Here is a 25,092-nt window from a genome sequence, read left to right on the forward strand (position 1 = left end):
GACTGGTAGTCATCAGCAGTACATTTATCCCCCATGAATTTGTGCAATACCATTTTTAAACTCTGGAAAGTAGTGGCCATCACAGCATTCAGTGTAAGCCAATTCCTTAGCTGAGCTGTGTTCTCCATGAATGAATTGGAGGATGCCCAAGTTGGAGTGATGAGCTTTGAATAGCACAGCCTCTTTCCTCCCATCAACCCCACATTGACCTCAAACATAACTCAGGACTGCCAGCTTCTGTTGGATGAGTCTTGCAGTTATCAGCCAAAATTGGGATGGGCGTAGGAGGCATGTGCTCCACCACTGTAGTTTCTGCATCCTTCCTAGGTTCCTGGCATTTGCCACTGCAATGGTCATGGGAGAAATGGAAGACCCTCTCTATGCATCTTGTTCATAAATGGGAGCCTTGGCCATCTCTAGAAGCAGTGAGTAGAGGTATAGGCCAAGATCCTACCTCAAACAGGATAGGTAGCCATGACGTCGTAGAAATATTTTAACTTCCCATCCAACCCTTGAAATTCACCTTAAGAGCCAGTCAGCTGTCCAGAGCAATGGAGGTCTGTTCTGCTGCCAAGTGGACATTGCAGGATGGTGTGACTGGATCCCTCCTGCCATTGAGCAAGGCTGTGATGAAGAGTTTCAGCAGGTCCCTGTGTGGGCGCCTTCTTCTTTCCATGGCATTTCTTACTCACAGGAGGGGCTTTTTATACCATGCTACAGCATCGCACTTGGCAGCAGCAAAAAGCTCCATCTCTCCAGATTGCCAACAAGCTTTTAAGGTGGGCTTCAGGGTCATTTGTAGTCATGGTAATAGAGCCACAATCGCAAATGCGAATAGAAAGCAGTTACCATGTTCTCATTCTGACAGGATGCCAACCAGCTTTTTCAAGGAAAAGCAGTGCTGTGTCCCTGATACAAGCAGTGTTGTTGTTGTTGTTGTTGTTGTTGTTGTTGTTGTTGTTGTTTTAGGGTGGGCAGTGCTGCCCCTGATGGTTTTGAGGAAGAGCAGTGCAGCCTCTTGGCTTTAAGGAAGGCAATGGCAGACTAACAAAATAACTATACTTTGCCCACTCCAAATTTAAGGAATATAAAAGAATGCTAAAAAAATAGTTTTACCTTCTAGCAAATGACTTACATATGTTAAGTGTAAGAGCGGGGTATAAATACTATAAATAATAATAATAACAACAACAACAACTCCCCCCCTCCACGAGCCTGTGCTATATAAGAGATGAAAAGAATTTGTACATACTTTCTTAGGTGCGTTGTTGTTGTGTGTTTTCAAGTCATCTCCACCTCTGGGCAAACCTAAGGCAAATTTATCTTGTTTTTTTTCTTGGCAAGATTCCTCTGAGGCTGTGAGATTGTGCCTTCCCCAAAATTACCCAGCCAGTTTCCATGGCTGAGCTCAAATTTGGATCCACTAGCCTCTCCTAGTTTTTTCTTGGCAAGGTTGTTTCTCCTTCCTCTGAGGTTGAGAGAATGTGTGACTTGCCCAAGGTCAGCCAGGGGGTTCCAGGGCGGAGTGGAGATTTGAACCCTGTTCTCCTGGAGTCTTAGTCCAGCACTCAAACCACTATACCATGCTGGCTCCCAGTTCTTCTCCGTACAGTGGGATGTTGTTATCCACAGGCTTGCCATCTGTGTTTCTAAGCATGTGTGTACAGCTAGCCCCATTGTCCCAGATGGCAGCATGTGCATGCAATGGCACTAGCGACTGTGCGCATGTTGCACGGCCATTAGAGACAATGGGACTTGAGGTCCTGTAGTTTTTTGTATTTGCAAGGTGGTGCAGAGTAGATCCCCTGTGGATACGAAGGTCTGACTGTACATATATAGTGGTCCCTTCTCTTATGTAGAGGATCCGTTGTGGATACCCCAATGTAAGGGAAATTCCACCGATTCTCAAGCCCCATTAAAGATAACAGGGCTTGTGGTGCGCAGCGCCTGTGCCACGAGTGCACACGCCATTACTTTTTCCGGTGCACAGTGCTGCTACGTCTGGTGTGGCTTCCAGCATATGCTGAAAGCATGTAAGGCACACCCACATATGATGTAAGATGATATATGTTTATATTTGTAATTTTTATATTTTTATTATTTTAATTGTACAATTTTAACTGTTATGTTTATATATGCTGCCTTGGGTCCCATTTTGGGAGAAAGGCGGGATTAAAAAAAATTAATAGATTTTGGTGCCAAAAATAGCAACCCTGATGATGAGGGCTCCAGAGGATGTGCTCTTCTCCTGCCCCTTGGGATCCCTGCCTTTCTCCACCCTGGTTGGCTGATGGGTTCTCACCTGGGTTTCCTCCACCGCAGGATGAGCCAGTTGCCCTGGACAAGCAGCACGCCCGCGACTCGGCCACCATCACCCACTCGTCCTACTCACTGCCAGCCTCCTCCTTCTCCCAAGACCCCGTCTACATCAACGGGAGCCTCAACTACAGCTACCGCAGCTATGGGAGCCTGGGAGGCAGCCTGCAGCCTACGCCTCCGCTCCAGGCAGGGAATCACAGTAATGGTAGGCAAAGAGGAAGGCCTGGCGCTGTTGCGGTGGCGGGATGTGGCTGAGGGCTGGTGGGATGCCCAGGGGCAAGATGGAGGAGATGGTGGGCTGCCCTCCCCCAGGGTCAAAGCGTTGCTGAAGCCTCATTTGCATCGGTATTTTTATTTACTTACTAAAATAGTTATGTCTCACCTATATCCAAACCTCTCTAGGCAGCTAACAATAAATTCAACTTAAAGCAATACATAACAATGATAGTTTTAAAAAGATTACAAATACATTAAATAATTTTTAAATTAAAAAAAACCAGACAATGTAAACACCCATTAAAAGTAGTACAGTTGGCCCTTGGTATCCATGGATTTTTTTATCCACAGATTCAAGTGTCCACAGGAGAAACAGACCAGCATGAAGGGGTGGCTTGCCCAAAATGCTTTGGTACCATGGCAATATTTGGGGAGTTGTAAGGCAACCCAAAAAGCACTGTAGGAATATAGTGTCTACAGGGAGAGGAGTAATAGTACCCCTCTATTCTGCTTTGGGCAGACCTCACCTGGAATCCTGTATCCAGTTCTGGGAACCACAATTCAAGAAGGCTGTTATCAAACTGGAGCATGTCTAGAGGAGAGCAAACAAAATAGTGAAAGGTCTGGAAACTATGCCCTGTGAGGAGTGGCTTAGGGAGCTGGGTATATTTAGCCTGGCATAGAAAAGGTTAAGTAAGATGGAACATGATAGCCATGTTTAAATATTTGAAAGGATACCATATTGAGGATGGAGCAAGTTTGTTTTCTGCTGCTTCAAAGACTAGGACACGTAGCAGTGGATTCAAGCTATAGGAAAATATATTCCTCTCTTTCAACTCTTGTGATGTCCTACTGTTAAACCACTATCTTATACCAAAATGCTTCAAAAGATCTTTTTTTTTCTTCAGAGTAGGTTTGCTATTGTTTTCTTCTGAGAGAGGGTGACTTGCCTAACGCCATCCCATGGGTTTCCGTGACCCACTGGGGATTTGAACCCTGGTCTGCCAGAGCCCTAGTCCAGCACTCAAAGCACCGCACCAAACTGCGCATACACATGTGTAAGATGCCAGCAGGGTTTCAGCCAGTATAACTTAACACAGATGAGGTCTCATTCCTCAGGATATAAGAAGCAGCTGGATCAGACCAAAGGCTGTTCAAGCAGCTGAACATTGGCACAACAGCATCCCTCACTTGAGTCTCTTCTCCTCTCCCCCACTCCACTGCCCCTCAGCAACTGGCATTTTTCTCTGGAGGTACCACATAGTCCTCCACAGAGAGCCTTGACCACCCTGAATCATGACTTCTGCCCTTGGAGTGCAGGAGAGCCGAGAGGCTCCCTGGTCAGTTCTGACTCTCAGCTGGCCCTGACTGGAAGGACAGGATTTCCGGAGTCCTGAAAGATGCCTCTCAGGGATTAAGGCTTCTCATCCCTTCCTAATGCCTCTTAACCCTGAAGTAAGATCCCACCCTGGGTTCCAGCCATGGAGATCTAATCCCTAAGGGGGCGATTCATTTTACTCCCCCAATACTGCATGGCCCTGGGAGGGATTTGGCTGGATGGCAGCTTTTCTGGCAGCTAAGCAGAGAGATTGCCTCTGCATGTTTCCCATCTTGCAATCACAGAATCAGAAAGTTATAAGGGGTTCAATGGACCTTAGAGTCCAATCCCCAGGATGTCCAGCTAAAGCATTCCCAGAGAAAGTGGCTGTCCACCCTCTTTGTGAAGATGTCCAGAGGAGAGCCCACCACCTCTCTAGGTCATTGGGTCCATTGCCAGATTGCGCTCACTGTCAAGAAGTTCCTTCCAATGTTCCATCAAAAGCTACCCATTAGATCTGGTCCTACCTTCCCCCTCCTCTCTGGGGCAGCCCTTGGGTATTAAAAGAGGGCAATCATGTTACCCCTCTGTCTTCACCAGGCTGAACATGCCCAGCTGCTTCATCCTCTCCTCAGATGTTTTGTTCTCCATGCCTCTTATCATCCTTGTTGCCCTTCTAGGAACCTGCTCCAACTTGTCTATATCCTTTTTAAAATAAGGCACCCAGAACTGAACACAATATTCCAGATAAGGCCTGACCAGTGGAGAATATAGTGGAACCATTACTTTTTCAACTTGGAAAGTATGCTTCTGTTCATGCAGGCGAATATGACAAGTTCAGTTTCAACTACCCTTGTGCCTAGTCTGGAAACTTCAACTAGTGCAAAATGTGGCAGCCAGGCTGGTCGCCGGAAAAACTAGTAGTGACTGAATAACACCCATCTTAAAATCTCTTCACTGGCTGCCTATTAGTTTCCGGGCACAGTACAATGTGTTGGTTATAACCTTTAAAGCCCTACATGGCTTGGGTCCAGCCTATTTGAGGGATCGCCTGCTTCCATATTATCCGCCCCGCTGCAGCCTCAGGTCCTCTGGGAGGAATCCATTGCAGCCTTTAAAGACCAGACTAACTGCTCCCTCCCAGAGGGCCTTCTCTGCAATGGCTCCCAAACTACGGAACGGTCTGCCAGACGAGATCCGTCAAATTGCCAGCTTAGACAGCTTTTAAAAAGCTGTCAAGACGGATCTCTTCTGGCAGGCCTTTCCTGAATAAAGTGCCTGGCCGCAGAATGACTGCCCCCCGCATCATGGATCAGCCCCCGCTCTGCCCTCGCTGCATTTTATTGTGTTTTTAATAGAAGTTTTAATTGTAATTTGTTTAATCCTGTTTTAAGGGGGAGAATTTGGGACATAAATTTGTAAATATGGATTTTAACATGTTGTAGCCGCTTTGATTGTCTCGTCACAGAAAAGCGGGATATAAATAAAAGTTTTATTTATTTATTTTATGGTGGAGCAAAGGCAGGAGGAAGGATGTTGACTAAAGCCAAGGACAGTAGACAATTTTATGAGCAAGTACTGTAATGTAGTGTGGGAGCCAAAAAGAAGATGTGATGGACTGGCCAAGAGACTGACCAAGATGTGGACACTGGTGGAGAGCCTTACCACAAACCCAGATGCCAACTCTGTTCACACATCGATTCAGGAAATGTCATTATAGGACCTAACGACATCACCCACAATATTAGAAGGACCTTCACTCATTCATCCTCTAATTTGATATATGCCATCCTCTGTCAAAAATGCCCTTCAGCTCCCTACATTGGGCAAACAGGCCAGTTCTTGCACCAAAGGATAAATAGTAATAAATCAGACATTAGTTATGGCAATACTAATGTGCCATCACCTTGGCCAGAAAACCTATCTGGAAAACAGATTACATTGAGTGCATTTACCTAACCCTGAAGGCTAGGGATAGTCTAGGGATTCTCTTGGTTTACTGTCGACCCCGTAACCTTACAGACTCCCTGGCCGAGCTGATAAACTGGTCTCAGAGCTGGTGTTGGAGTCCCCTAGGCTTCTTGTCCTGGGGGACAACATCCCCTTTGAGGCTGGGTTATCAGAACTTACAGGTGCGGCTCAAGAGTTCATGGCTTCCATTACAGCCATGGGCCTATCCCAACTAGTCTCGGGTCCAACATATTGTGCAGGTAATGCGCTCGATGTGGTCTTTAGTACGGATCAGGGACAGCCGTGGGCAGAGGTAATTCAGACCTCTGCTCTGTCATGGACGGATCATTTTCTGGTCAAGGTGGGACCGAAGGCTGCCATCCATATCCCCCTTGGGGGTGGAGGACCTATTAGAATGGTCCGCCCTCGAAGGCTGATGGAATCCAAAAGGTTCCAAGAAGCCTTAGAGGGTTTTATGGTTGTGAATGACGGCGATTCTGTGGATGCCCTGGTTGATACCTGGAACAACGATTTTACCAGGCCTATAGACAGTATTGCTCCTGAGCGTCCTTTCCGGCCCGCTTCAAATAAAAAACCTTGGTATACGGAAGATCTTTGGCAAATGAAGGGGGCCAGCTTTTGTCTGACGAGACACTCCATGAGACCCTATTGAAGGGTTACAGAGTGGCAATTGATGCAGCAAAGAACTCATTCTATGCTGCGTGAATTGCGTCCGCAGAGTCCCGTCCAGCAGAGCTGTTCAGGGTGGTTAAAGAGCTAACCCAATTGCCTCCCACCCTGAACCCATTTTTAGAACCATCTAAAGCCTGCGGTGATGCTTTTAATGACTTTTTTGTGGACAAAATCTCTCATAAAGGCTGATTTGGATGCAGACATTGAAACAGATTCAGTAAGAGAGGTGTCTAGTGACTCCGCAGATTTAGTTATTCTGGATCACTTTGAGTTTGTAAATACCAATGAAGTGGACAAACGCCTTGGAAGTGTAAGGAGGAGGACGTGCCCCCTCAACCCTTGCCCATCGTGGTTGACCGTTCAGGGAGGGGATGTGATGAAAACGTTGTTACATCTTATAATCAACACATCCCTTAAAGAGGGAACTTTTCCATCCTAATTAAAACAAGCTATAGTTAAACCGCTGTTTAAAAAAACCCTCTTTAGATCCCCTGATCAGAAATAACTACAGACCGGTCTCCCTGTTACCATTCTTGGGCAGGGTTATTGAGAGGGCAGTCTCCCTTCAACTCCAAGCTGTTTTGGATGAAACCAATTATCTGGACCCATTTCAAACCGGCTTCAGGGCGGGATACAGCGTTGAGACAGCCATGGTTGCCTTAGTCGATGATCTCTGTCTGGGCATCGACAGGGGAAGTGTGACCTCGTTGATGCTCTTGGACATCTCAGCGGCTTTTGATACCATCGAGCATGGTATCCTTCTGGAACGCCTGAGGGAGTTAGGTGTCGGAGGCACTGCGCTTGAGTGGATCCGTTCCTACCTCTCGGGCAGATTCCAGATGGTGGTAATAATAATAATAATAATAATAATAATAATAATAATTTGTTTTATTTATATACCGCTATTCCAAAGATCATAGCGGTGAATAGCAAGTAAGCTAATTAGCAAGTAAGCTAATTTGCCCCCATCAGTCTGGGTACTCATTTTAGCTCCCTCCTCGGAAGGATGCAAGCCTGAGTCGAGCTTGGGCCCTTTTGCTGGTCTTGAACTCGCAACCTTGTGGTTTTCAGTGAATGGCTGCAGTACAGGCATTTAACCACTGCGCCACCAGGGCTCCATTTGCTGGGGGACTCATGCTCTTCTAAAAGAGAGCTGACATCTGGCATCCCTCAGGGCACCATCTTGTCCCCCATGCTGTTTAACATTTACATGAAACCGCTGGGAGAGATCATCCGGAGACATGGGGCGCGGTGTTACCAGTATGCTGATGACACCCAAATTTATTTCTCTATGTCTCCGACTGATGCAGTGACTAAGGAAGGCATCTCTCCTCTGGACGCCTGCCTTGAGTCAGTAATGGGCTGGATGAGGGAAAACAAACTCAGGCTGAATCCAGAGAAAACGGAGGTACTCGCGATAGGTTCCCCAAGTCCAGGTATGGAGATTTGTCAACCACTCCTGGACGGGGTCACACTTCCCCTAAAGGACAAAGTTCGCAGTTTGGAGGTTCTTCTGGATGCATCCCTACAAATGTCATCTTATCATAGAAGATGACATTTGTAGTGATGGATCCAGAAGAACCATCTGTACATGTGCAATATCACATGTACAGATTGGAGGTTCTTCTGGATCCATCACTACAAATGTCATCTCAAGTATATGCGATGGCCAGAAGTGCCTGGTACCAACTTCGGTTGATACGCCAACTGCGTCCCTACCTGGACCGAAAGGACCTTGAAGCAGTGGTGCATGCAGTGGTAATCTCTCATTTAGATTTCTGTAAGGCACTCTACATGGGGCTACCTTTGTATCAAGTTCGGAAACTTCAATTGGTATAAAATGCAGCAGCTAGACTGGTCACCAGTACACCTAGGACTGACCATATAACACCAATCTTAAGATCTCTTCACTGGCTGCCGATTAGTTTCCAGGCGCAGTACAAAGTTTTGGTCATTACCTTTAAAGCCCTACATGGCTTGGGCCCGAGTTACTTGAAGGAACGTCTCTCCCTACACAATCCGCCCCGCATTCTCAGAACTACAGGGAAGAACCTATTGGACTGCCCGAAGACTAGATTAAGATCTACTTCCCATAGGGCATTCACTGTGATGGCTCCCAAATTGTGGAATGGCAGCGGCGGAGGCCTTGAGGAGGACAGATGCCAGCGCGGGAGACCTTGAAGGCCTCCGGCGCGGCAGCCCTACTTCCTTGCCGCCACCGCAGGAAAGGCCTGGTGGCGGTGCTGTTGGGGGCCAAGAGGCCTCCAGCACCGCCATCACTCCCTTTCACGGCGGCGGCAAAGAAGCCGAGGCTTGGCTGCTGCCGCCGCCACCTGGCTTCCCCCGCAGCGGCGGAGGCCAAGCCGCTGCGCTGAGAAGGTAAGTAAGGGGAAGGGAAGGGAGGGAGGCGAGGAGGGAAGGGAGGGAGGAGAAGGAAATTGTCCCCAATGGCGGCGCACGTGCATTGGGGACAATTTCCCGATTTGCCATCCACGGATGCTCAAATCCGCGGATGGCAAATCCGCGTATAAGGAGGGCCGACTGTAGCAACAACAAACCCAATAAAGTAAATTTGGAAAGAGAAACAGCAGAACTTGGACATATCCACAAACTCCAGTCCAACAAGAGTGGGTTGAACAGAGACAATGGTTTCCTGGCACCCTGCATGCATTTCAAAGCTAGCTAACCCCCAAGACACATGGGAAATCTCTTGGCCAGTTCATCACATCTTCTTTTTGGCTCCCATGCTACATTTGAGGAATCATTCATATGGTTATCTACTCACTTTGTCCCCCAGTGACTGTTGTTAGAACTGAACCGATAACCTCATTTCCACACCCACAAAGGTATGCATTCCTATGGACATTTTCGCACACAGACTGCTATATAGGTCTGTCCCTGGACTTTCCACTCCACCAAATGTATCTGAGGAAAGAGACCCAAGTCTGTAAGCTCATACTACCAGGTTCTATCTTTCAGTTAGTCTCAAAGGTGTGCAGCAAGATGCCTTTTAATACTTATTTCTTTGTTGTGGTCTCTGCCTCACACATCAGGGTTTTGCTCAGCTTTGAGCTTTCTGAATGGAGTCTCTGTGCAGGCACAAAACCCTAATGTGTGAGGGCACAAATGACCACTGAAAGAACCAGTTACAGGTAAGCAACCTGTCCTTTCCAGACTAACAAAGGCCATGTCTTTGAATTCTACTGCATTGCACTGTAATATGGTTGCACCTTTGTTACTGGAGCGATACATCAGTTACAGATAACTAATCCAAGAACGTGAAGTCGAAGGCTTTCATGGCCGGCATCCATAGTTTTTTGTGGGTTTTTCGCGCTTTGTGGCCATGTTCTAGATTTTCTTCCTGACGTTTCGCCAGCATCTGTGGCTGGCATCTTCAGAGAATGAAGATGCCTCTAAAAACCAGCAGCTGCAGGATGAACAGAATATGGAAGTAAATACAGTGGGCCCTTGGTATCTGCTAGGGCAGTGATGGTGAACCTTTTCGAGGCTGAGTGCCCAAACTGCAACCCAAAACCCACTTATTTATTGCAAAGTGCCATGTCCCTCTGGCTTTCTAGTAACAAACTCTGGCATACTCTGTGCTAGGATGATGGCACATGTGCCCACAGAGAGGGCCCTGAGTGCCACCTCTGGTACACGTGCCATTGGTTCGCCATCACTGTGCTAGGGTTTTGTTTCAGGACTCCTTGTGGATACCAAAATCCATGGATGCTCAACCCCATTACATACAGTGGTGTAGTAAAATGGTGTCCCTTAGATAAAATGGCAAAATCAAGGTTTGCTTTTGAGAATTTATATTTTTTGGAATATTTTCAATCTCTGGGTAGTTGAATCTGTGGTTATGGAGAGCCAACACCAACCTCAGTTATCAGAATGTGACTCTCTGCCATGGGGCTGGGACAGTTGAGAAAGCCCCCGACCCCCTTGGTTGCTCCTGACCCACTCTCTCACTTTCTGTGCCTGCAGGCCCTACTGACCTCAGTATGAAAAGCGGGACATCCAGTACCACTGTCACGGCCACCGCTGCCACCACTACCACCCCTGCAACCCCTGCCAACAGCACGAACCGGGGGGTGCCAGCTGCTCAGCTCAGCCCAACGGAGATCAGCGCGGTGCGGCAGCTGATTGCCGGCTACCGGGAGTCGGCTGCCTTCCTCCTCCGCTCCGCTGATGAACTGGAAAACCTCATTTTACAGCAGAACTGACTGCTGGCCCCCCTACGGCCCCCGTGCCAGGAGACTCTGCTTGGCGTTCCCGCGAGGCTCTCTTGGACAATCTGCTCAGGACGGGCCATTCCTTTGCCTACCAACTGCCACCCACCTGGCACAGGCTCTCGTTTTTTTACAAGGTGGGGTCCATTTCTTCTCTGGCCGGGAGCCCTGGGGCCGGAGGAGCTGCCTTTCAAACTCTGCGTCTGTGCCAGCGCACGCTACCAACCTGAAGGAGCCAATCTTGCAGCCCGGAGAGATGTAGGACTACTGCTAGGGTGGGGAGGGGGATCTGGGGTAGGATGCCACGGGGGGCACAGCCTGAATTTTACTTTATGGAGCCCAGCAATGGTAGAGCCCTCTCCGGAATCACCTTCCCTCCCCATCCCACCTCTTCCATGTCTTAGGAATTGCGTATTTATTGATAAACAGACCCCTCCCTCTCCCCAGGAATCCCTCTCCCCTTTACCTTCTCCTGCCTCACTCCCCCACCTCATAATTTATTTTACTCTTTTTCCTTTTCTAAAAATGGATTCTTGGGGTTGTACAGATTTGCCACTTTTGTGTCGGTCAGAGGAGGAAGAGGTTTAGTCCAGACCCCCATACATTCCGTCCGGCTGGGGGCCAAGGGGAGCTGCCACACTTGCAGGTAGGGGGCAAGGCCGAAAACGGGGAGGAGGCAGAGGACACCTGACCCTCTGCTGGCTTCCTCCACCTTTCCAAGCGGCCCAACAGGTGAGATGTCCCCCTAAACACACAACACTCCCAACTGCTCCCCAGCTCCAAGATGGACACCTTGCTGGGACCTCAGCTGCTCTTCTCTCCAAGGACTTGCTCTGGTCACTTTAAAGGAAAAGCCACTGGGGGCCAAGAGACAAACAGCTGCCTGGCCTCTGCCCTCCACCCTCTACCTCACTCTGAATGGTGGTCTCCCCGCTGCCCAAAATGGGCTCCAGAGCCCATCCTTGAACCCTCAGGGGCCCACTTCTGCTGGCAGCCTGTGTTTCTTCCCCACTTCCTTCCCCCTGGCAGGCAGTGGAGGAAGAGGCTCTGAAGGATGCAAAACGATTCCTCTGGTCCTTCTTGTTTCTGCAGGGTTTTCTTATTTTTCCTATAGGGCCCTTTTTTTTGTTGCCGCCAAATAGGCAAAGAACTGCCACAAGCAACCCACGGTTTCTGATGTGTGGTAAGAGGCTTGAGCCCCTTTTTGTTCTCCTCCAGACTCCCTCCCTTTCTTATGCACTTGCTTTTTTGCTCAGTGCAATATTGAGCCATGCTACTAAAAATCAGGAAGAGAAGAGCCAGAGCAGGTCACGCAGTCTCCTCAATGGCAGCAGTGTTGCTGGCGGCAGCAGCGACCAGAACCTTCCCCAGCCTGTAAGCCCAGCCAAATTCTCTTCCCCCCGTCACCACTCCTAGCTGGCCCATTTTGACCCTCTCCCCACAACCAACCCATCACACTTTGCACACAGAAGGGATTGCAGAAGAGTAGCCCCGCTTCAGGCTTCTTTTGCCTTGTTCCACAAGGTGAGATGCTGCTAACACCACACTCCTAAATTAGCCTTTGCCATGAAGGCCACTTTTAGGGCTTTCTTTCCACACCTGCGTTTGTGGGCTCAGGCGCTTAGACTTAAGCCACCTTTCACACCCAGGAAGCTCTCAGGAACAAATGATCGCAGATGCTCTGGTGAAGAGGTTTTCAGTAACCACTGGTGCCCATGCCCTGTAAGAGTGTGTCTGCCATCCCAGTTCACCTCCTTGGTCCTTCCTTTATTAGGAAAAGACTGGGTTTTGATCTCCTAGTTTCAGGTGGTGGTGGTGGGGGGGGGGGGGTTTCTGGAATTAGCCTTTGCTCTAATAGCCTTCCGGCCTCCACATCATTCCTCTTCCCGACTTGAATTTTCCTCCCACCCTGGGTGCACTAAGCCTGCTGTTCTTCCTCCCAAATTTGAATTTTGTGTAAATATATATTGTCGGCTAAGGCCGCCAGCAAGGAACAACCCTAGTACGAATGTTTTTTTTTAAATTTAAAAAAACCCTTTGTGGAAAACATAGCGTTAGAAAAGTGGCAGAGACAATCGCTGTCCTTAAAATCCTCTTGCGCGGCCTCTCCATTGTGTTAAGAGGCGTCAACCAGGAGGACCCATAGCCATGAGATGGGGAGAACCAGCTACTTGGGTGGAGAGGCAACTCTGTGGACTCCTCTCCATTGGATCACTTTGGCATAGTATGTGTATATCAATGGCTGCTTGTGTACTTTGCAACCCCAGTAGAACAGTTGTGACTGAAAAGGGCAAAAAGCGAGAAAGAGGCACGAGTGCTGGGGCTTGCAACCCCACATCTGACCCATGCAGATACCTGGCGGGGACAGCCTCAGTAATCTGCTCCATATTTGGTCAAAGAAGCCATTTTTGTGAGCTGTAGCTCCGATTACACCCGAGGCCATCTCTGTGGTCTTTCACTCACCTCCGTTGAATGGGGGCCTGGCTTTTCTCCCCTTCTTTTTCTTAAAAGCGGAATTGTAACCCATAGGTTCCCGCTTACATCAAAGAGGACGCCTTTTATCAAGCCTTTAGCAAAAACCAGTGAAGGGGGGGAAATATCTTCACCCTGTTAACAGTATTTCCCTCCCTGCTCCCGTTTTGTACGCAGCAGCGGCATTTTGCTCCAAAAACATTTCACAGGACCCCAAGCAGAAATGGCCCCCTCCGTTCCCCATTTACAGCCCCTGCGCCCCATCGAGGGCCGCCTCCCCCTCACAGATGGCTTTGTTAACGTTCGCACCAGTTCATATATACGAGAAATGCTGCTTTGAACTCAGAGGGTTTAAAAAAACTATTTAAAAAAGAAGTTTTGATTTGTAACTTTTTGTAAAACTTTTTACAAGGTAGCCTAGCGATTTCACCAGATTACCAACTACAATCTGTCCTTGGTCTGAATTTTGTTTTTAATATATATATAAATACATACATATATATATATATATATTATAATTTAGTGGTGCTTTATAGAAAGTTTGGGTTTTGGTTGTCGTTTCAGAGCCACACGGCTCAGTTTCTTCGCCTGTAAATGTACCTAAGACCAATGTGAACCTTTGTACTTTCTGCTCCTGACTTTGGACTCAGTGAAAGTGTACTGTTTACATGTACAGAACTCCAAGTACCCCGTTTGTGTTCTGTGAGCCCCACTTTCAGCGAGGAAGACACGCCTCACCCTCATCCATCTGCTTAGCAAAAGCCACAGGACCCCTCCATTTCTGTGTCCCACCCACCTCCGTACTCTGAGCATCCCACTCTCTGCTCCTGGGATGCATTGCATGGAAAAGAAAAAAAGGAGTATGTGCACATCAAGGCCCCCTTGTTTTCCTTGCAGCTCCTTCAGCATTAGCCCCTCACAACAGCAAGAGGTGCGATGGCTGCAAACAGAGGATTTCACTCCTTGGTCAAATCACAGAATGCTAGGGTTTCATTCATCAGCATTTCTCCCCCTTTTTACTACCAAGGCACAAGAGGAAGGCTGCAAAGTGGGACCAATGGGGGGAAATAGCAGGCCAAGGCACAAGAGCCCCCCCCCCCCCCCCGCAGTTTTGACAGGTTATAAATGCTCAGTGCTTTACAATCCCCCTGCAATTTCTGAGAAAGGCTACATAAGAAGCCCGTGGCTTTGAAAACCAGCTTGAAAAAGTGACACTTTATTGCTGAAATCAGTCAAATTCTTAAAAAGACTTTCCTGACAGGCACCTATGCAACTTTTATGTGGCTCTTCTAAGCAGATGGGCGCTTCCTCCTCCTCCATGTGCTATGGGGAAGAAAAAAATACCTTTTTTTGGTGTTCTATACAGTGGACCCCCCCCCCAGTAAATGTGGCTTAATATTTTAATTCTTAGAACGTGTGTTTGTTCTATGTGATGCAACTTAATTCTGTTTCTGTTTGTGAAATGAGTAGCACAGGCCAACCTCCTTGTCCCACTCACTTAAAAAAAGACCAATGAGCTGTTTTAAATCAAGCGGTTCTTTCCATCCATGGTATTACTTGCTAAATGCACTGATCTCATAAGTATGTGGATATTTTTTTTTGGAAGTCTGTATATCATATTATAAGACTGAATCAACTTAATAAACACTGTATAACAAACAGAAATGCATCTCACCCCTTCCAGCATGCCTGCTAGTAGCATCTCTTTGCCCCCAGTTTCCCCATCCAAGCAAAAGGAGCTACTACACTTCCCGAACACAGTGCATGCCAGACCTGTAGAGCAAAGCAATCCATTTTGTGGAAGGTTGCATTTTAACTAATAATCCCAGCTCTGTTCCATTAACTTTTTCTGTAGCTTTAAAACATGCCACTCTTAACACTATCCACAACAAGCCTGTTACAAGAGGCAAAGGGTATTGCAGAGGGCCCTCACATTTCTACAGACTGGCCTGCAAAGGCATTACTTGCCAGTCTCCCTTCTGGACCAGAATCCATGGAGGAAGGCAAGGCAGACCTCCAAATGCTGCTGGGGTTGGGGAAGGTTCCTGTAGCCGCAAGGGCTGTCTTGCTCCATAAGCAACTCCTCCTATATTGGCAATGGTGCTGAGAAGGCCTCACCTGGAATAATGCATCCAGTTCTGGGAACCGCAGTTCAAAAGAGGATGTTGAGAAGCTGGAGCAGTCCAGAGCAGGACAACCAAAATGATGAAGGGTATGGAAACCATGAAACCCTATGAGAAGAGACTTAGGGAGCTGGGAATGTTTTAAGCTGGAGAAGAAAAGGGTAATAGGTGATCAGTTTAAAGATTTGAAGTGGTGTCACACCGAGGATGGAGCAAGCTTGTTTGCTGCTGCTCAGAGACTACAATATGGAGCAATGGGTGCAAGCTACAGGAAAAGAGTCCTCCTCAACATTAGGAGGAACTTCTTGCCAGAGCTGTTAGGCAGTGGAACACAATTCCTCGGAGAGTGGTGGCGTCTCCTACCACAGAGGTCTTTAAACAGAGGTTGGATGGCCATCTGTCACAGGAAGGCCTTTGATGGTGTCTTCCTGCATGCCAGAATGGGGTAGGACTGGATGCCCCTTGGGGTCTCTTCCAACTCCAGGATTCTAAGTCACTGGTGGGGAACTGGACTACTCTGCAATGCTGCAGCAGGGAAAAACACAGAATCTCATAATTGTCAGCAACCCACAGCCTGGAGCTCAGGAACGCCCATCCCAGCTCCTTGAGTCTCCCCCTCACTTTCAATCAAATGCCACTATTAATACCCATTTTAGAAAACTGCTCTGATTCATGGTTTACCTTACCCTTCAATTTTGGAAATCCCTCTTCTAGGAAATGCATTTCACTGAGACCTTGGAGGCAAAACCAATCCACTTCTTCACCTGCTGCCGTTCCACCTGGAGCCGAGGCAGTTTCACCAGCAAGTGTATAATAAGAAGATGCTCAGCTTTTCAAAATCTTTTTTTATTATTTTTTCCAATACCACAAGGGACATTTAACAACATCAGGGGTCATCAGAGTGGATTCCCCCATGGCCCACCCACCAGACCGGAAACCAGTCTGTACATACAATAGTGGCCCTGGAGAATGCAGAGCGCGAGGAGACACCCAAATATGTGCCCCCTCATCTTTGGTAAGCAGGTTTCAGACCATCAGATTAGCTGCCTCTAATAAGCACAATGCATTTCTCTCGCTTTACTCTCTTTTCCTAAAAAATTCCTCCTAAAAAAAGAAAAGCTGCCACTGATTAAGAATACACACCATCTTGGAGAGGAAAAACCAGGTGGTGCTTGCTTAAAAAAGAAAACACTTCCATAACGCTGAAGCAAGGAAGTTGAGATAGTGGGAGAAAAAGAGGAGCCTGGCCAAGGAAGAGGTAGGGGGGAACCTAAGGGAAGAGGCAGAGAAATCGGAAGGACCTTGAAAGCTATCCATTTGCTTTAACAGAAATCCTCTTCTTCAGAGGGAAATCCCCAATGTGGGCCACCCAAAGGTTCACCAGCCCAGCCTAGCCAGGGATACCCCACGCCACTCAGGGGCCAGTTTTTCAGCTTACCCTGGGGTGGGATGTGGAGAGTCCGAAACCAGAGCGTCAAAAGCCTGGGAAGCTGGGCGGAACCCTCCTTGGGAGCCAGTTTCCCCCACCGCAGCCTTGAGAGACGAGGCAGGACAAAATACAGCAGCTGGGACTATGGGTAGCGATTAGTAACCAACACCACTTTTAATGCAATACTGCTTCAGCCTGAAAAATAAAAGGACGTAAAAAAACAAAAAAACAAAAACCCTGTATGTACATAACATCAATTTACAGAATTGGCCAGTACTGTGTACAACATATAAATACATGATCCAACAGATGCATAGAAGGGTACATATAGGAGCCAAACATTTCACTTTTTACACCCAAGAAAAAAAAGTTTAAAATTATATATATATATATATTTATATTTATATATACTTTTATTTTTTTTAAAATGACACTGCTTAGAAATTAAAAAGTCAAGATGCGGCCCCAGCGCCCCTTGGGGAGGGGGCCACGTTCTCACACGAAGGGGAAGGGGTCTGGGTACAGCCGACGATGGCCGCAGCCTCTGCCACATGGATCCCAGCTGCTCCAGAGAGAAACCCCCTTTCCAGCGGCCACCCTGCTTCCTGCACTGAAGCCTCACAGCCGCTCATCATCTCCTGCTCTCCCTTGATGACAGAAAGCTCACAAAAATGTTTGTGCACAACCACAGGATGCAGGGAGGAGATGGCAGCAAGGAAGAATGGAAGACAGAATTCTGCAAGCTGGGCCTGTTTAACTCAGCCTCTAAACGGAGACAGGGTCTGCTTTTTTCCTTACAGTAGCAGGCAAACCCTCCCTGGCTTTCCAAAGGGCTCAACATGGGACAATACGGCCCCACCCACCCTCCCCCATTGCCAGGGAAGCCATTCAAGCGGGCAAAATGTTCAACAGTTTCCCCAGAAACTAGACTGTCCCCCACACCCCACTCCAGCCCCAAAACCAAAACATACAGCATCAGACTTTGCCTCTATTATGACCAGAATGATATTTTGTTTACAAATCCCAGGATCTTTTGTTATCCAAGCAGACACTCTAAATATACAGCATTCATCGTCCCAGGGCAGTTAATTCATCATCTTACCACAAGGCACAACACACAAAGCTTGGAGGGGCCGATACAGTCATCATGGCAAAACGCCCCACAGCCTTTACACATGATCATCGCTTTAAGGCTGCATGAACACTTGAGGGAAATTTCCTCCATGTGGTCACTGTTGGAAAACATCTGCGCCGAGAGGGAGATGCCGCGGGAGGCGGCAAAGTTTGCTTTGTGGCCCAGCGGCATTGTGCTTCCCATAAGACTTCTGGAAAAAACAGGGGCGGCAGAGGCATAGCTGAAGCTGGGAGGATTAAGCTGAAGCTTAGAGAGTTTCCCATAAATGGACTGCTTGATATTGAGCTGAGAAGGGATGGAGGAAGGCTCCAGAGGCTGAGCGAGGCTCTTGCCAGACTTCCTGGGCAACCGGAAGAGGGGCAGGTCCCGCACCAGGGGGAGACTCTGCAGCTGCTCCATGAGTTTGGCAGGGCTGGCTGGGGCCTCTTTCCTCTTCTCGCCATTCCTCCTTGCTGGGCCAGGGCATGCCAGACCACACTTGTTCTCCACCCCTTCATTGCCACTCAGATGCAGCCGTGGCTTGGCAGGCCAGTCTTCCCTTACTGGGGCAACACCACCTTCTGGCATGGTGCTCTTGGCTGGCGGAGACACCGGCTTGCTATGCGACAGCATGCTCAGGATGGGAAAGGGCTCCCACCCTTTGGGAAGCTGGGCTCTTGTAGCAATACTGCAGGGGAAGCTGGGACCAAAGACCTTCCTCCCACCTATTCCCTGGTTCTTAGGAATGGAGTTGCCACTCAACTTATCAGAAGCCAAAGAGGTTGCGCTGGGAGGGAATGGTGCAACAGTAGCTGCCTTTGGCTTCTCTTCATCATTCCCACCAGCAATTGGTTTGGGCAGAAGAACAACCGAGGAAACCTTTGGCTCTTCCCAAGCACTGGAAGTAAGTGTTACGCCTCCTCCCAGATCCAAGTTGTCAGGCTTCTGAGAAATACTTGTGGCTTCATCTAGAGAGATGGAGTTGGGGCTGAACTCTGCGGTTTCCTCCACTCTCTCTAATTCTTTCTTCATTCTTTCTTTGGGCAAAGGTTTTGGGCTCGGAGTGGATTGCCTTGCGGAAGAGTCCCTCAAACACACTGATACATCACAGCCATTTCTGACCATGCCAGTCATGTCCATGCCCTCACCCCGTGGGGCCTTTTGGGAAAGAGAGCTGCTGCTCTTGCTCTCCACTGGGAAGCAAGTTTCTGAGAGCTTATCCAGAGAGGATGCCACCTGGTTGGTACCACAAGAGCCCGGAAGAACTGTCTGCAGAGGCAGACTCTCCCTGAGCAACTGAAACCCCAGAGGGTTACTTCCTTCTGGAGACATAGGCTTGGGGGTCGCCAGCACTGGCCTTTCTGGGCTCTCCAAATGGGCTTTATGGAGAACAGGTGGCTGCAGTTTCCAGCCTGGTGGTAGGCAGATGCTGGCAGTTCCACATTCGGAAGGCAAATTATCCAAGTGTGTACAAGCCTCAATTTTTGCAGGACATTCAGGGTTGACCCCATTATATTCTTCCGAGTGGCCTCTGCTGGGAACAGCCTCTTTCTCTGCAACTTCATTCTGGTTTAACTCCACATTTTCATCTGTCAGTTCAGCTTCTAGGTCAGATGCTGTCTCTGTTGTCTCACTTAACACACTCCTGGTTTCTTCATCACTGAAAGGGTTTGTGCCTGTCATCCCTTCTCCCAGCTGCTCAACTGGCTCTCTTCCCGTCTTCAATAGTGTCTCCCATGGCAGAAGGCAACTTTTCAGGGCAAATTGCTCCTGGAGTGGATTTGAATCCTCAGGGTGTGGCTCTGGCTTCCACAGAGGGGCTTCGCACGTGTCACTGCTGTGCATCCCACTCGGTGTTTCTCTGCTATACCATTCTGTTGCCTGCTGACATGACGACACGTGGAACTGTTGGGTCAAATCTTCTGTCCCAGGAATGCTAGTGTTCTCTGGATGGGGAAAATTTTCCTGGCCACAAGAGTTGAATGCCTCCAAGGCCTTTTCCTCAGTACTCACCAAGGCTAAACCTGTGGCATAATTAGGACTATGGGAGGCTCCCTTCACAGCAGAGTTGCATTTCAGAACCACTGGCTTAGCACTGTCATGTTCTTCTACAATGCTTGTGTCTTCAAGGAGATTCAGGAGAGAATCTTCCTGCCAAGAACAGCCCATCCGACTATTTGAAAGCCCCTCCTTTTCCTCCTCATCATCACCATGGTCTTCCTGTGATGTAGCATCAAGTGATTGTTCATTACTTCTATCCTCCAGAGGATGCTCAGATCTGCCTTCTGGCACCTCTCTCATAGAGTAGTGATGGGTCAGTTTGGTTTTGGTGCCATTAACACGGCTGCCCCCAGATGCCTCTGAATGTTGGACAGCATTTTCAGATCCAAATGACATAACACTGGTAGCCAGTCTGAACTCATGTTCACTTTCAACCACTGGAAATGAGGCTTCACCCTTGCAAGCTGGTGAGCTTGGAGTAGCCAGTTCGAAAACAGGCTTGCCTTCTAGCTGGGAAGGCGGCAGTAACTGTGTTCGCTGTAGATCTGACACACATTTCCCACGAGTTCTCTTCGATTTCCAGCACCCGGGATGACGGCTGGGCTGCCGGACCCTCCGGCGGCGGCGACGGCGGCAGCTGTGGCTGCTGTTACCACCACCACTGTAGCCGTTGCCGCCGCCACCTTCGTCGGTGCTCTGTCCACCTCCTCCCGGCCCACCCCCACCTCCAATGGCGGTGGCAGAGGCAGGGGTGGTGGCAGGAGAAGCAGCCTCTCGCTGGAGCCGGCCTTGCAGAGCACAGGCCTTAAAGTCAGCAGTGGCTGTGGGCCCGCTTCGGTTCTGGCTGGAGGGCTCTGGATTGGGGATAATCCGAGGACATATCTGGTAGGCTGGCTGACCTTTAACCACCCAGGGTGGTTTGATACGGGAAAGTTGAATCTGAAAAAGAACCAAATGAGAAAAATTAAAGAAGAGCTTCACATAGTATTCAGGTGGGCTGCAGAGCATCAATACCCTTCAGGTCTCTGCTTCAGAACTATGAGGTGTTCTTGTTAGGGAAAGACTACTCTGACTTGGTGACAGGGACACCACTAGAATCTCCAGTTTTTATATCATGGCTTCCTTCCAAAAAAAGTCTGGGCAATCTAGTCTGGCAAAAGCTCTAAGCATTTTCTATTAAGACAGAGGATTCCCCATCTGCCGTTCAGCAAACTACAACCACTAAAACAACTTGGGAACAGGGAATGGTCATCAAACTTAATTTATTACACTGTAATGGTTTTAATAACTGTTCTTCTTGCCACAGAGGAGGGACAAGGAAATGCATCTGGTGTGTGGAATGCTGAAAGAGAATATCCTAACACAAGCCCAATTGCTCAACCAGTAGGAGGAAGGTCAAAGCTTTGGCAAGCATGAAGCAAATGTGATCACACTCAATTTCACCAATAGAGGCAGGTGAATACATTTATCCAAAAAGGGGTATGCTAAAGGAACCACGCATGACGTTAGGCCTCAAACAATGGTCTGTAATGAGTATCAGTTCTGGACACCACAGGTCAAGAAGGATACTGACAAACTGGAATGTTTTCAGAGGGTGACCAACATCTGGAAACCAAAAACCATAAAAACTCCTCCTTGGGGAGTTGGGTATGTTTATGCCTGGAGAAGAGAAGACTGAGAGGTGGCAAGAAAGCCATCTTTAAATATTAGAAGAGATATCATGTAGAAGATGGATCACACTTGTTTTTAGCTGGTGCAGACTAAAACAAGAATGATGGATTTAAATTGCACAAGAAAAGGGATTCCATCTAAACCTAAGGAAGAATTATTTCACTGGGAGATGCCTCAGAGTGTGGTGGTAGACTCTCCTTCATCGGAGGTTTTTAAACAGACTGAATGGGCATTTTTCTGTAGGAGCATAATCCTATGTGGCAGGGGACTGCCACGCTGACTAAATGGCCCTTGAGATCCCTCCCCACTCAATGGTTATATGAATCCTTCTGTCATCTATAGAAGAATGAAGTGAAGAGGGTAGATGAGATTTATCTGCCAGGGAAGAAAAAATCCAAATGAACTGAGGATAACAGATTTTTCTCAAGGTTAACCCATTTCCTTTTTTGCAGCCAGAACATCAGAAGAGCCTTAGAGGCCAGGTCAGAGCAAGGGCACTTCCAGTCCAAGATCCTTTTTCCTCAGAGGGCAATTGGTTGCCACTAGCGTCTCCCCAGCAGGACCTGGGTGCTACTGCACCCTCCATCTTGCTCTACCTTGGCAACTGGTTTACAGAAAGGTACTGCCTCTGATACTATAGGTGACAAGTAGCCTGTCCTCCTCATCGAATTTATCCAATGCCAGGTCCTGGTACTGACCTGGGCAGCCCCCCACATGTACACATTCCCCATCCCACTCCAATACTCCTCCCTGGCTCAGGATTTACTGCTGCTAATCAAAGCTGCAGCAAAGCACCCCCTTCCTCAAGCTGTAAGCTGTTCTGAGGAAACCTAGCCATGCATTCAGGGGGCAACTGCCCATGATGAGCCCCTCTCCTACCCGGATGGGTGGGACTTTGGGTTCCTCTTTGGTGGGCTGTGGCTTTTCTGGGTGAACACTTTCAATTGTGTTACGAAAGGACTGACGGTCTTCAAGCCGGGGCTTCTTCTCGGGGAAGGAGGCAGAGGCCGCCTGCTCAAAGCACTTCCTCTTCTGCTCCTTGGACTCCTGCTCTTGGGGTTCTTGGGGCAGAGTGGGAATCCTCTCTGTAGTTGCTGCTGTTGCCGCCATCGCCACCACCATGTCTTCTACCTTGCTTGGGATCCTGGTTGCCTCAGGTGCAATCTCTTTCTCTGGAGATGCCTGTTTCCCCTCACGCAAGTCTGGCTCTGCTTTAGTGCCTCTGCCGTCAGTGGGCTCTGGTTCCCCAGACAAGGATTCTTCTTTGGCCTCTTCGGCTTGGTCCAGCTCACGCAATTTATACAGGTTCCTTCGCGTCCGGCATCGAAGCGAACGCCTTTTCAAATGCCCATCTCGTTGGCGAGTGACAGGACCACGCTGCACCCTGGCAGGTTCTGTTTCAGGAGAGGCTGAATCAGTCCTTTCCACCTCAATGGGCACAGATTTTTGTTGCTGAGGCTCCTCTCTGGTCAAGCCCAGCCTGTTGGTCAGTAATACAATTAGATTAGCAAACAGCACACAAAGGGAGGAATCTTGCATTTTTAGAATGGTTACTGTGAAATACTAAGAGCAGAATTAGATGGATTAAGGCCTGCAGCTGACTGACGTCCTTCCTGAGCCAGTATCCAAAAGCATTTCATTTTCTAGAAGTTCTCCCTTTTTTGCTTACAGGTCATAATATTTTGAGCTTTATATGCACAATCCCTGCTGCTATCCTTGCCAGAAGAAAGGCGGGATATCAATTAATTGATTGAGGTACAAACAGGGAGTCTAATTTCTCTTCCAGTGGCTTGTGTGTGCACTTTCAAGCTGCCTGTTGACTTATGGAGGCCCCATGAATTTCACAGGGTTTTCTTAGGCAAGGAATCCTCAGAGGTGGTTTTGCCAGCTCTTTCCCCGTAAATACAGCCTACAGCACCTGGTATTTCTTGACGACCACAGGCCTGCCTGTTCTTCTCAGTAAATAAGAAGCATACAGTCTTCCTTACAGATGTACCTTCAAATTTATCTTTCTTTTTAATATAAAATAATTTAGAGGTACGGGTGGGAGTCAGAGTTGTCCTAAGGAAGGGATGAAGCTCCATAGCCCCCCTAACACTGCAGTACTGAAAAGACAATTACTGCTACAGAGTAGATAGGCAGACTTACTTTTGCCCATAGTAGTCCTCAAAGAACCTCTCCTTCCACTGTTCCATTTTCTTCTCCTTCTCCATTTCCTGTCTTATGCGAACCTGCATTTCATGAGTGAATTCCCCTGCAAAGGAAAAAACAACTTAAAACCTTCCAATAAGGGAGGAAGCTGGTTTCAGAATACTGGCTCGACAGGATTCATATTATGTGCAAGGTACTGGACAAATGCAAGGCCAAAACAGTTGCAGACCTTTTAACATTTAAGGATCCATCTCTTTTTAACAAAGGAAATTATCACATTCAGCTTAAGGTGCCTTATCCCTGACAGGATACAGGTGCCTTTAATTTTAAAAAGGATGTTACTGCACTCAGCCGTGGCCAGGCGAATGCAGGCATTTCCTACTGCTTTGCATGAACGGGAAAAGCCAATTTTTGAAAAGCCACAGGATAACCCCAGCTGGCATCTGAGCTGTGTATGGGTTGCATTCATCCAGCCACATCTGAATGTGGTAACACCTGTTTTTTAAAATTAAAGTTGCCTGTATCTTGTCGAGGATAAGGCACCTTAAACTCAATGTGATAATCTCCAGAGTGTGATCAGCATTTCCTTTAAAGTCTTCAAAGTTAATTATGATACTAATAACTTTTTAAGCTCAAGAGTTCTCTACATTTACTTTAAAAAGAAAATTTATGTAGTCAAGACTTCAGAGCAGCTGTTTTGAAACTGTGCCCCGTGGATTCCTGAAGGTTTGCTGGAGAACAGGATAGGAGGACACGTATGGGCAGGCAATTTTCCCAAAAGAAAACTGGCCTGCCTCAACGGATTGCCCACTGACTATAATGTACAACTGAAAACTGACAGCGATGTAAGACTGTACCAAGACAGTGGTAAAGCCAAAGAGTGAGCCACTGAATATAAGCCATAATATATTAGAGAATGACTGCTTTACAATTTTAAAACTCTTTCTTCCAGGGTTTTCCAAGTCAAAGAGCAAACCATGGTCACAAACATTTTCTTTCCCCCAGCATAGTTTTATATCTAGCTTTCCCACTAAAATATAGCACTCAAGGTGGCTAACAATATGCTCACTGAAAACAATCATGAGATACTTTGTTCCAGGCTAGCATTTGCGGCAAAGAAATGAAACAACTATGAAATATGCAGACTGTCAGAAATGTACAAGAGAATCCATGCTCGGAAGCAACTGCTTTGATACACACTAAGAGAGAGCCAACCTAAGAAAATCACCACAACCACTTTCTAACACAGGGATGGGCCCATAAACCAACTTCTAAACCCCCTAGTTTTAAGCCCCTTCACTGCAAAAAACAAAACAAAAACACCACAATTTTTTACTAAAGTAAGTTTGCATGTTTCCAGGAGCAATAAGCTCTCTTTTTAGATGCTTTTGTGGGCAGGGGGA

General features: G+C 47.8%; 2 protein-coding genes across 7 annotated transcripts in view; one reads left to right on the top strand and one right to left on the bottom strand.

The window, feature by feature from the left end:
• The window catches only part of NOL4L (nucleolar protein 4 like), a 188,794-nt gene extending 173,923 nt beyond the window's left edge, over positions 1–14,871 (top strand). For 2 of the 4 annotated variants that reach the window (XM_089513435.1, XM_089513438.1), the window contains exons 10-11: positions 2,323–2,524; positions 10,484–14,871. In XM_089513435.1, coding sequence (XP_089369561.1) covers positions 2,323–2,524; positions 10,484–10,722 — 441 coding nt within the window. In that variant the 3' untranslated portion in view covers positions 10,723–14,871. The remainder of the gene's footprint in view (positions 1–2,322; positions 2,525–10,483) is intronic. The other 2 variants (XM_089513437.1, XM_089513436.1) reach the window with 1 other exon arrangement.
• Positions 14,872–16,153: 1,282 nt separating this feature from the next.
• Positions 16,154–25,092, bottom strand: part of ASXL1 (ASXL transcriptional regulator 1) — a 42,975-nt gene continuing 34,036 nt past the window's right edge. For all 3 annotated transcript variants that reach the window (XM_089513440.1, XM_089513439.1, XM_089513441.1), the window contains 3 exons: positions 23,687–23,792; positions 22,418–23,018; positions 16,154–20,806 (listed from right to left, as the gene is read on the bottom strand). In XM_089513440.1, the coding sequence (XP_089369566.1) occupies positions 17,846–20,806; positions 22,418–23,018; positions 23,687–23,792 (3,668 nt within the window). In that variant the 3' untranslated portion in view covers positions 16,154–17,845. The remainder of the gene's footprint in view (positions 20,807–22,417; positions 23,019–23,686; positions 23,793–25,092) is intronic.

Source organism: Sceloporus occidentalis, unplaced genomic scaffold, assembly GCF_023333645.1.
Source record: "Sceloporus occidentalis isolate IW3139 unplaced genomic scaffold, rSceOcc1.0.p SCAF_3, whole genome shotgun sequence".
Lineage (NCBI taxonomy): Eukaryota > Metazoa > Chordata > Lepidosauria > Squamata > Phrynosomatidae > Sceloporus > Sceloporus occidentalis.